General features: G+C 47.6%; 1 protein-coding gene across 4 annotated transcripts in view; it reads left to right on the top strand.

The window, feature by feature from the left end:
• EYA3 (EYA transcriptional coactivator and phosphatase 3) overlaps positions 1 to 12,919 on the top strand; it is a 133,264-nt gene that overhangs the window by 114,404 nt on the left and 5,941 nt on the right. For all 4 annotated transcript variants that reach the window (XM_034753752.1, XM_034753753.1, XM_034753751.1 and 1 more), the window contains 3 exons: positions 3,808 to 3,922; positions 4,789 to 4,910; positions 6,713 to 6,813. In XM_034753752.1, the coding sequence (XP_034609643.1) occupies positions 3,808 to 3,922; positions 4,789 to 4,910; positions 6,713 to 6,813 (338 nt within the window). The remainder of the gene's footprint in view (positions 1 to 3,807; positions 3,923 to 4,788; positions 4,911 to 6,712; positions 6,814 to 12,919) is intronic.

Raw genomic sequence — 12,919 nt, 5'->3', positions numbered from 1 at the left:
CGATCGTCCAGGGGCCCCACTGGTTGTTTAGCAGGCTTCCTGCTTCTGATATACTTAAAAAACGTTTTGTTATTACCTTTTGAATTTTTGGCTACCTGTTCTTCAAACTCCTTTTTGGCTTTTCTTACTACATTTTTACACTTAATTTGGCAGTGTTTATGCTCCTTTCTATTTACTTCACTAGGATTTGACTTCCACTTTTTAAAAGATGCCTTTTTATCTCCCACTGCTTCTTCTACATGGCTGTTAAGCCATGGTGGCTCTTTTTTAGTTCTTTTAGTGTGTTTTTTATTTTGGGGTATATATTTAAGATGGGCCTCTATTATGGTGTCTTTGAAGAGTGTCCATGCAGCTTGCAGGGATTTCATTCTAGCCACTGTATCTTTTAATTTCTGTTTAACTAACCCCCTCATTTTTGCATAGTTCCCCTTTCTGAAGTTAAATGCCACAGTGTTGGGCTGTTGAGATGTTCTTCCCACCACAGGAATGTTAAAGTTGTTATTATATTATGGTCACTATTTCCAAGCGTTACCGCTTGGACCAGATCCTGTGCTCCCCTCAGGACAAAATCGAGAATTGCCTTTCCCCTTGTGGGTTCTTGTACCAGCTGCTCCATGAAGCAGTCATTTAAAGTATCGAGAAATTTTGTCTCTGCATTTCGTCCTGAGGTGACATGTTCCCAGTCAATATGGGGATAATTGAAATCCCACACTATTATGGAGTTCTTTATTTTGATAGCCTCTCTAATCTCCCTTAGCATTTCATCATCACTATCACTGTCCTGGTCAGGTGGTCGATAATAGATCCCTACTGTTATATTCTTATTAGAGCATGAAGTTACTATCCATAGAGATTCTATGGAACATGTGGATTCACTTAAGATTTTTACTTCATTTGATTTCACATTTTCTTTCACATATGGTGCCACTCCCCTGCCCACTACATGACCTGTTCTGTACTTCCAATATATTTTGTACCTCGGATGATTGTGTCCCATTGATTGTCCTCACTCCACCAGGTTTCTGTGATGCCTATTATATCAATATCCTCCTTTAACACGAGGCACTCTAGTTCACCCATCTTATTATTTAGACTTCTAGCATTTGTGTACAAGCACTTTAAAAACTTGTCACTGTTTATTTGTCTGCCCTTTTCTGATGTGTCGGATTCTTTTTTATGTGAATGTTTCTTGTCTGATCTGGCCCCTACTTTATCCTCTTCCATCCTCTCCTCCTGACTAAAACCTAGAGAATCTCTATCAATAGAAAGAACAGGAGTACTTGTGGCACCTTAGAGACTAACAAATTTATTTGAGCATAAGCTTTCGTGGGCTACAGTCCACTTCTTCAGATGCAGAGAATGGAACATATATTGAGGAGATATATATACATATACAGAGAGCATGAAAAGGTAGGAGTTGTCTTACCAACTCTGAGAGGCCAATTAAGTAAGAGAAAAAAGACTTTTGAAGTGATAATCAAGCTAGCCCAGTACAGACAGTTTGATAAGAAGTGTGAGAATACTTACAAGGGGAGATAGAGTCAATGTTTGTAATGGCTCAGCCATTCCCAGTCCCCATTCAAGCCTAAGTTGATTGTATCTAGTTTGCATATCAATTCCAGCTCAGCAGTTTCTTGCTGGAGTCTGTTTTTGAAGCTTTTCTGTTGCAAAATTGCCACCCGCAGGTCTGACATTGAATGGCCAGACAGGTTAAAGTGTTCTCCCACTGGTTTTTGAGTGTTATGATTCCTGATGTCAGATTTATGTCCATTAATTCTTTTGCGTAGAGACTGTCCGGTTTGGCCAATGTACATGGCAGAGGGGCATTGCTGGCACATGATGGCATATGTCACATTGGTAGATGTGCAGGTGAATGAGCCCCTGATGGTATGGCTGATGTGGTTAGGTCCTATGATGATGTCACTTGAATAGATATGTGGACAGAGTTGGCATCGGGCTTTGTTGCAAGGATAGCTTCCTGGGTCGGTGGTTTTGTTCAGTGATGTGTGGTTGCTGGTGAGTATTTGCTTTAGGTTGGGGGGTTGTCTGTAAGCGAGGACAGGTCTGTCTCCCAAGATCTGTGAGAGTGGGGGATACAGACTAACACGGCTGCTACTCTGAAATCTATCAATAGACTCTCCTCTAAGAGAAGTCTCTGTCCGATCCACGTGTTCCTCTGCAGCAGTCGGCTTTCCCCCATCTCTTAGTTTAAAAACTGCTCTGCAACCTTTTTAATGTTAAGTGCCAACAGTCTGGTTCCACTTTGGTTTAGATGGAGCCTATTCCTCCTGTATAGGCTCCCCCATCCCAAAAGTTTCCCCAGTTCCTAATAAATCTAAACCCCTCCTCTCTACGCCATCGTCTCATCCACACATTGAGACTCTGAACTGAACTGAAAGGCCAGAACTGAAAGGCAATCTGAAGCGATTTGCTAGTTATGTAAGTCGCCTTGATCAGCCTCCAGTGCCTTTAGCAGTTATAATCTTTCCATTAAATGTAAAATGTCCCATTGGAGCTGCTTTTGTACAAATAGCTGCATATTGCTCACCTTAAATAGCTTGAAATAAATCATTCTACATTCAACATTTATTTTCACAAACCTTAATTTGTTTCCCATGTGAAAAAGGGAGATGTTCGAAAGGTTGTTCAGCAGTACAGAGTGCAGAATGAGATTGGTCTGTGATGTGAGATAGAGAATCCCATGACTGGAATTGCAGCGTGTTAGGCCTTGTTTGCATTAGCCAGGCTTAGCTTGTATTGGTATGGTGCTGGACTAGAGTTGCTGGAGGTCAGGACTGAGGTGAATTGGCACAATGTTAGCTGGTGAGGAGTGTGAAATGTTGCACGTTATCACGCTGCCTAGGTCTCCCTAGGTTCACTGGATTCATCCTTAACTGCAGCAAGTTTTCCTGAAATGTGCGCTGTGTGCACTGTTCAGACTGCTGGGCCCACAGTCTGGTGCGTCTTTTTATTAAAATTTGTTGGCAGAATTCTTTGAATTCCTTATCCAGTTTCTTCTCTTCCCTTCTTCCCACAAAAAGTGTTCTCCTAACAACCCCAAAACTCTGTATTGCCCACACTAACCCAGGAGCGGTAGTGGGATGTGCAAATGTACTGGTGACAGCACTACTAACCCTTGTATTTACGTCTTTTAACTAAAGTTGGAAGTCTCTTTCTAAAAGATCTGTATTCTAGCTCTCAAACATACATTCTGGGCTTGGTACAGGATTTACTGGATGGAATTCTCTGACATCCCGGAGGTCAGACGGGATGATCAGAATTGTCCCTTCAGGTCTTATGAATCTATAAATATAGTGCTTTACTGCTTCAGTGTGCTGCACAGATATCTCTGCCCCAATGTCGAGGATGTTAGGTCAGCATTTTTCCTTTCTTACAAATGGGGAAGTTCAGGTACATAGAGATTATAGACTTGCCCAAGGCCACACAGTAGTAAGTCAGTGTCAGGACTGGGAATACAACCCAGGAGTTCCTACCTAGCTCCTTGTCCTTCACTCAGTGCACTTTGGAATGGAACAAAATGGAACAAATTGTACTGTCAGTACTCTAAGAGCTAGTTTTACACAATCATGTCAAAGTATCATGAAATGCCTGCCCTGTTTCCTCTTCCCCACACTCCTTAGAATTCAAACACCAATTACAATCCTGACTTCCCAGCCATGTCATCTGTGTGCATGGAAACTGATTTACCAGCTGTTGTTTTCCTAATCTCACAGCCAGGTTTGAAACAACCCTTCTAACATGCCTTGGTTTTCTAAGGAGCTTTTTGTTTGTCTGCACCTCCTATAGGCCTCCTCAGCCCACAGAAGAGGGAAGCTTTGCAGAGACTACGGGCTGATATAGAAGTGTTAACGGATTCCTGGCTGGGAACTGCATTAAAATCCCTACTTCTCATACAGTCCAGGTATGGAAATGGGGCCAAGTATGTGTCACTCAACAGTAACTGTCCGTGACCAGCTGCCCAGGCCCCGCTGCAGTGCCCATGCCTCTATCAGAACAGAGAGTAACTCAGCAGAACTTGTGGAGGGGCAGGGTGCTCAGGCATAGTGATCTTCTTACCTTGCTGCTTGCCTAGCATTATGGCAACACACCAGTGCCGAAAAGCAGAGCAAAAGGTTGCAGCTAATGGTTGCAGTACCCATGCACCACTTCCTCTAGCTACCTATTCCTTAGCAGCATTTGGATCCCCTGGGCTCTCTCTGTTCCCTCCCACTTTGTGTTTCCTCCCCCCTCAGAGACCTGGGATACAGCAGCCCTCTGTTTGTATGCTGGGCCTGGCTTCGGCAGGTGTTTGTTAATGTCTTGAAAGTGCTCAGAACTGAAACTGAGTGCTCCTTTCCCAGTGGCCAAAGGTGCTGCCTCCCCCACCCCAGGGGAGTGAGGGACGGACTTCTGCATAAGAGCATATTGCCTTGCTGCTGTGTTCTTAGCTCAGACTCCAACTGACTTGAGTGCTGATGTCAGTGACTTGGAACAGAAAGCAGTAGTGACAGACAGAGCCCAGCTACTGTTAAAGGCACTGAATGCAGTGTAAAGAAGAGGAGGGATGTACAAAAAGTGCTAAATGTAAGAGAGGGATGAAGGGGAGAGCAAGGAGACTTTTTCAGCAGGCAAAAAGAGAGAGGCTAAATCATGATCTGCTTTGAAAAGTACAGCAGTGTCCAGCAGAGCACATGGCCCCTGCTATGGTTGCCTAAGCCAGCTGTCCAGAGCCAGCCCCTGCACCCTCTGCCATGGCTGGTTTTCATTGTTTCTTCTTTTACCCTTTAGAAAAAATTGTGTGAATGTCCTGATCACGACGACACAGCTGGTGCCAGCTCTTGCCAAAGTTCTCTTGTACGGCTTGGGAGAAGTGTTCCCCATTGAAAATATTTATAGTGCTACAAAAATAGGTAAGGTTATTGCTCCAAATAGCTCTTTGTTGTTGCCAGGGGTGCCTGTTTGAGAGTGCTGGCTGGGACCTCTAGAGGAAGAGCCAGGGCTCAACTATGTCAGGGATTTTAGCACTGTTGCTACATTGCCAGTGTGGATGGACTGCACTAGCATAATGCAGGGCTTGTACCTTCACAGCTTATCCTGGGGTAAGAACATCCATGCTAGTTTGGCACTCGGGTAGCTGCCCAGATGCAAAAAACCCTAACGTAGACAAGTCCCCAGTAACACAGCTAAGTTTGAACAGCACTGCCCAAGACTGCCAATTGAGGACTTCTGCCCTCATCCTTGTCATTGGGCACTCCACAGACAGCACAGAATATGGCTTCAGTACAACTCCTGAAGTATTCAGATTGTTTTAACACATTCTTATCTGTAGATATTTGAGATTTAAGACTCTTCAGTAAAACCTCTTTAGGAAATAGAGTCTGCAGCCACCTGACATATAGTGCTGCAGCAGACAGAGAGCCATTGCGAAAGGGACTTGAAAGAGGTTTGCTCAATTGGCAGAGTCTCACTGTCCCTCTCAATCTCCAGTTTTGGTCAAGCCCTGTGTTGGGATGTGCAGGAGAAGGGAGGGCCCTGGTGCTGCTGGCCAGAATCCCATGGAGAGCACAGGCCCTGCTGGCATGCCTCTGGGAGCTAGATACCTGACAGAGTATGAGGGTAGGCCATGACTTTACCCTCCTCAGCACCGGACAGTAGAGCCAGCTGGGTGGGGGAGTGTACTGCACCCTCTCAGGAATGGCATAGCAGCTGCGTGATGTCTGAACTGGCTAGCAGTCCTGTTGGGGAACCCCTTGGCTTGCATCCCTCAAATGGCCTGGATATGGCAGATGGGCCCATCTAGTCACTGGAGCTAGATCTATAGTTGCTTGGTGTTTCCAGACAATCCTTTGGGAGAGAGTGGCAGGTACAGACAAATCTCTCCCTGGTGCCCAGCTCCTCTAGCCTGCAGTGGCTGTGAGCTCATCCTTCTAGACAGCCCAGTACTGGATTTGAAAAAGACATGGACTGGGGCTCCCCCATCAGAGAAGGAGCCAGCATTTGTATTGTGTGCTTTGAAAATGACCATCTCTCTATCCTGCAATAGGAAATCAGCACTATGCAAATGAGAAATCCCTGATGCCTGGCTCTCTCCAGCTGCTCCTGTGAATAGGAACAGCTTAGAATCATAGAATATCAGGGTTGGAAGGGACCTCAGGAGGTCATCTAGTCCAACCCCCTGCTCAAAGCAGGACCAACCCCAACTAAATCATCCCAGCCAGGGCTTTGTCAAGCCGGGCCTTAAAAACCTCCAAGGAAGGAGACTCCACCACCTTCCCTAGGTAACGCATTCCAGTGCTTCACCACCCTCCTAGTGAAATAGTGTTTCATAATATCCAACCTAGACCTCCCCCACTGCAACTTGAGACCATTGCTCCTTGTTCTGTCATCTGCCACCACTGAGAACAGCCGAGCTCCATCCTCTTTGGAACCCCCCTTCAGGTAGTTGAAGGCTGCTATCAAATCCCCCCTCATTCTTCTCTTCTGGAGACTAAACAATCCCAGTTCCCTCAGCCTCTCCTCATAAGTCATGTGCTCCAGACCCCTAATCATTTACCAGTAGAGTCCAAAGCAGGTGTTCTGTCCTTGCCGAGGAGATGGTAGCCTTGTGAAAGGAACCAAACGAGAGTCTGCCCTTGGCCAGGCAGGGTGGGCCTGTGTTGGGGTGGATAGTGCTGCTCCCACGAGCATTCACCATTGGGGTGTGTTTTGGCAGGTAAAGAGAGCTGTTTTGAGAGGATTGTGTCGCGATTTGGAAAGAAAGTAACATACGTGGTGATCGGAGATGGGCGCGATGAAGAGATAGCAGCTAAACAGGTGAGTGTCTGGGATTGCAGCCCAGGTTGTGGGGCTGATGCGAACTGGGAGGCTGGGCTGCCACTGCTCTTCTTTTCCACAGACTCTGCTTCTGGGGCTTGGCTCTTCTTCCCTGGCTGCTCCCCAGTGGTGTGGAGCTCCTCCCCGATCCTCCTGTGACGTGCACCCCATCCCTGCTCTTCCCCTCTTGCCTCTATGTAGCTGTGATCCCTTGGCCTCTTCACCTTTTGGTGCCGTTACCAGCATTAACTCTGTCACATTGCACTCCTGTAGTGTTCACCATTGTGTACGTCGGTGAGGATCCACTGTAGGTGTGCATGCGTCTCACATACATGACATTGGATTCTTTTGAATTGCAGTACTTGGCAGGGACAAGCATGTGCCCTGTGTCTCTTTGTGCTCCCCTGCCAGGTCAGAAAGGACAGGCAGTCACAACCCTCCCTCAATTCCCTCTTACCACCCATGGCTGCGAGACAGCCTAGATTGGTGTCTGACCCACTAGTCTTTCACTCCAGCTAAACTTATCAAAAAACTCCTTCAGATCTTCTGAGATTCTTCAGAACCACCTTCATTCTTTATTTTTATTGGCCTACTCTGTTCTTAGCGCTTGTCAAACTAACAGTTGCTTGCAGCTCCCCTGTACAACCTGCCCATAGAGACAGCCCCCCTGTACAGGAGCTTCGAATGGCAGACTCAAAACATGCTGCCTTCTAGCCCCACTCCTCCTGCGATGGGCTGATTCCTCTGAACGACAGGCACAGCAGGTACTTGTTCTGCTGGGGAGAGCCTCGCATCCCAAGCAAAGACTCGGTTTGCCTATCCTCCCCTGCAGGAACCCACAAGTCAAGGGATATGAGGCTGAATCTCTGTCTTCTGGAGCAAGCTATGAGAGTGGCATTGGATGCAGAAGAGCCAAGCTCAGACCCCTTTAGTGATCAAGCCTGCATCTTCCAGCACAACAGGCAGGCCATGCCAAAGACCTGTGCAAACAAAACAGCACCGAAGCCAGAGCCAGCACTGGCAGCAGTGTGGACATTAGGGCCAAGCCATCAGTAGCCCAGACATGGAAATAGGGTTTCAAGAGGGGTCTCCCTAGCCATCAGGGCAGGAGCTCGGTGTCCTCCCATAATAAGGATCACAGGAAGACATTGGGAGACAAGCCGACCAAGTCGCATGTGGCGCTGAAGATGAATGGAGAGGAGAACACTGTGCTGCAGCAGACTCCACTGGTACAGGTACCAGAAGTACCTCCATTGATGTCGATTCTGGTACTGGCAGTACAGACTGGGAGTGCACCAGAGCCGCAGTCGGCACAGACATACGCAGTAGCACCCACACACTCCTTGATACCAGTGCCACCTTTTCTATCAATGCTGCCTATGGAAGAAATGTTGTCCTCTTCACTATCCCCAGGACATGCCTCTCTATTGGAGTCTAGCAGAGACCCGTCACCACTGAGGTCTAAGAGCAGTGCCACCAATAAACCAGAGGGTCTCTACAGACTTAACCTCCAGCATACTTGCATTGGCACTGGTCTGGCCAGCAACTACCAGAACTTGCCCTTCGAGGCTTCAGAGCAGTTCAGTGAATGGACCGAGAGCACCCTACATTCACTGATTCCAATGCGACCTATGCTTTCTGGGAAACTACACTCCCCACCCTCTAGAAATGCATACTGCTCTCAATCATTGCACCAACATATCCCGTTTTACCACAGACATTCAGAGTACCAGGCCAGCAAAGGTACAAGGCATGTCAACAACCCTCCTGCTCCTCAGCCCCATGATGACCCATCAGCACATTTGATTGGACAGTCAAGAACTGCATAACCAGTCCACTGAACACGACCTTTGGAAGCCACCTCACCCCATTCCACTGGGCATGGTCTGTGCTAACAACAGACAGATGGGGCTGGAGATCATCGCCCAGAGCTACTCTGTCCAGTTCCATTCCCTACCTCATATCCACCCACCCCCGCCCCATCCCTCTTCAGGCACCCTTTTAACAAGAGCCTATAACGAACAGAAGTGGCCCCCGTTGCCTTGCCTAGGAGCCATAGAAGAGGTACCTCAGGAGTGCAGGGGAAGAGGCTTCTAAACCTGATATTTCCCTGTCTCAAAGAAAAAAAGGGGTCTTCACCTATCCTAGATCTGAAGAGACTCAGCAAATACATATGCCATCTCAGGTTCAGGATGGTAATATTTGCCTCCATTGGCTCCAAGCTCCACTGGTTTGTGGCTCTTGATTTTCAGGATACATACTTCCACATCGCCATCCGCTCAGCCCACAGGAGGTATCGAGCATCGCAGTGGGGCCCGACCATCATCAGTACAGGGTTCTGCTCTCTTGACACTCTACGGAGTGAAGAATGTTCACCAAGCGTCTGTCTGTGGTGGCCAACCATCTAAGGAAACAAGGAATCTGTCTCCCCTTATCTAGACAATTGGCTGGTCAGAGGCAGATCCTGAGGGGAGACCAAAGCAGCTCATATCCTCACTCCATTCTCCCACTTGGGACTCCTGGTGAACCATGAGATGTTGTCTCTTGTACCGGCACAGACGTTAAGAGTTCAAAGGAACTCTGCTCAACTCCTTTGAGGAAAGTTTTTGCCAAACTGAGGACAAGTTGTAGTGTGTGACCCGCAGACAAGGCCAACAACCACAGTGTGTACATGTCTGAGACCCTTGGCCTTATGTCCGTGTGCACATATGTGGCTCTACTTGCCAGACTTCACCTCAGCCTCCTGCAACACTGACTGAGGACAGTCTATTCCCCATCTCGGCACCTTATGACCAAACAAGTCTCGGACCTACCCCATGTCCTGCAGTACCTCAAATGGTGGCTAGACCCATTGTACGTAAGAAAAGGGGTACCTTTCTTAGTCCCCTCCCTGATGATGGTGCTGGTCACAGGCTGGAGTGTCCACCTGAACCACCTGCAGATGCAAGCTTTCTGGCTTCAGGATGATCTAAAACTCCATGTGAATGTCTTAGAACTAAGAGCCATCAGGCTGGCTTGCATAGCATTCTTGCCTGCCCTCTGGAATGCCACAGTGCAGATCCTTATGGACGATACTCTGGTGATACTCTACATCAGGGGTAAGCAACCTATGGCATACGTGCCGAAGGCGGCACACGAGCTGATTTTCAGTGATACTCACACTGCCCGGGTCCTGGCCACCGATCCAGGGGGCTCTGCATTTTAATTTAATTTTAAATGAAGCTTCTTAAACTTTTAAAAAACTTTATTTACTTTACATACAACAATAGTTTAGTTATATATTATAGACTTGTAGAAAGAGACCTTCTAAAAACGTTAAAATGTATTACTGGCACGCAAAACCTTAAATTAGAGTGAATAAATGAAGACTCGGCACACCACTTCTGAAAGGTTGCCGATCCCTGCGCTACATAAACAAGCAGGGAGGTACTCAATCATCTCCTTCCTGCCTGGAGGTGATCGTGTTCTGGAAATGGTGCCACTGACACCCAGTGATTCCAGTAGCTCTGCACTGAACAGGGGTCAGCAACAACCTGGCACCTTCCTGAGCAGGAACGCGGAAATCCATCCCTAGACCCAGTGTTTTGCTGGTGGGCTATTCCCACCATAGGCCTATTTGCATGGTGAACAATGCCACGTGCAAGGACTTCTGCTCCATGGGAGGTTTTAGTCCCACTCCCTTACAGACATCTTTCTACTTCAGTGGTCTCAATATCCAAGATCAGATGGGACCAAGCTATGATCATAATGATAACCTCTTACTGGCTGAGACAAGTTTGGCTGTCAGGTCTCCTGTAGACATTCCCACTAATATACTTTTCCACCTACCTGGATGTGCAATTGCAGAACCAGGGGCTGGTATTGCACCTGGACCTGTGCTTGCTGCATCTGATGGCCTGGATGTTGGAAGGTTCAACAGGACTGATGGAGACTGCTCCCTGCAGGTCCAGGAGATCCTTCTACAGAGTCAGAAACCCTCCTGTGGGAAGACTTGCTCCTCAAAGTGGAAAAGATTTTCCATGTAGACAACTCAAAATGATGTAAACCCAGCTAAGGCCCTGATACCAAAGATTCTGGACTACATACTGGTCCTTGAAGCAGGCAGGACTAGGCCTTAGCTCCCTTAAAGGCCATCTGGCAGTAGTATCAGTGTGCCACACTCCAATGCAGGTACACTCAGGTTTTTCACACCATTATAGTGTCAAGATTTCTCAAGGGCCTTCTCCAGACCTGCCTCCAGTAAGAGACCCTACTCCCACATGGAAGATTCATGTGGTTCTCCTATAGTTCATGGAGTCCCCCTGAGAATAATTAGTGGAATGCTCATTGTGCCGTCTCACCATCAAGACTGCCTTTCTCATAGCCTTCACGTCAGCACAGAGTCAGTGAAGCGCAAGCTCTCCTGGCTGGACTGCCATGTACACCCTTCCACAGAGACACAGTGGTGATGAAACTGCCCTAAGTTCAGAATTCCACCTGAACCAGTTTCTATCATTACCAGTCCTCTTCCCAAAGCTGTACTCATTGCTAGGAGAAAAGAAACTTCATGCTGTGAATGTTCCAAGAGCCCTGCTTTGTTACATCAACAAGGCCAAGCGTTTCAGACCTCTCTCTGCCTCTTCGTGGTCATATGTGATGTGTTGAAAGGCCAAGCCATCTCATCCCAGCAAATCTCAAAGGAGATCACACAATGCATTTCCACTTGCTATCAGATAGCTGCTGAGCTTGCCCCTCCAAACATCAAGGCACACTCCAGCAGGAACAGGCAACATCTCTGGCCTGCTGCAGAACTATACTGATCTCTGTAGGGCAGCCATGTGGAGCAACCCACTGACCTTTGTGAAACATTCCACAGGTTCGGGACAGCAGTGCTTCAGTTCAATCCCTGTTTGACTGATACAGCCAAGACTCCTTGTCCCGCTATCCAGGGAGAATTGCGAGAGAACTGAAGGAGGGTCATGGCTGTCCTTCCCTTTATGCCCTCATATGGGGGCATGGGACACATGCACAGCCTCGATGGATGCTGCTCAAAAGACCCCAATCTCACACCAGAGGTGCATGCGAACCTACAGTGGGATTCACACTGACCACATCATCTCAAAGAAACATAATTGCTGGGAGGACAATAACCCTACTTTCCCTTCCCCCAAGCTATGCTGTTTTACAGTGGGTATACGTATAGTAGAGTTAACGTGCTGGGAGATCCTTTAATTTGGAGAATTACCTGACTCTTGAGGGCTTGATTTCTCAGCCTTAATGTCTCCCTTGGGTGCTTCCTTTTTTGGTTGCATTTAACTTGCATTCATAGACTGTTAGTACAATATCATCCTCAGACAATGTTACTATATTACATTGATTGGTGAGGTGCAAGGTCTCTGAAATGAATGAGGACTCCGTTCCTAACAATCGTTAGATTGCTCCTGGTTAACCCCTCTCAGTTTTACAAATTAGACTAATAGTGGGTATTGACAGTTTGGTTAAGCAAGCTGTTCAGGCTTGTTCAATCCAATCCTGCTAACTATGTGATCTGAGACACTCTCACATGCACTAAGTCACTGTCTGAACAGTCATTATGCAGATGTGACTTGCATGCATGCTGTGAGCTTTGTGTGCCATGCAACTGCTTTCTCATCTAAGGCCTAGTCTTCACTTACCGGCTGGTCCGGCGGCACGCCATCGATGTTCTGGGATCAATTTATCGCGTCTGGTTAAGACGTGATAAATCGATCCCGGATCGATCCCGGAAGTGCTCACAGTCGGCGCCGGTACTCCAGCTCGCCGAGAGGAGTACGCGGCATCGACGGGGGGAGACTTCCTGCCGCGTCTGGACTGCGGTAAGTTCGGACTAAGGTACTTCGAATTCAGCTACGTTATTAACGTAGCTGAATTTGCGTACCTTAGTCCGATTTGGGGACTTAGTGGGGACCAGGCCTAAGCATGCTCCTCCTGTAAGCTATGCAGCAAACTGTCCTCTGAGAGCAGCAGCAGCAGCTTGCCCAAAGCCTTCTGTAAGGTCAGCACCTTCTGTAACCCGGCTGACTGCAGCCTTGGTCACCCTGAACACACAGGTGTGGGTAGCACAGGCGTGAACAGGCCAGCGGAATCC

This window comes from Trachemys scripta, chromosome 20 (genome assembly GCF_013100865.1).
Source record: "Trachemys scripta elegans isolate TJP31775 chromosome 20, CAS_Tse_1.0, whole genome shotgun sequence".
Lineage (NCBI taxonomy): Eukaryota > Metazoa > Chordata > Testudines > Emydidae > Trachemys > Trachemys scripta.
The sequence above is the reverse complement of the archived record's forward strand: the minus strand, read 5'-3'. Positions and strand labels throughout refer to the sequence as shown.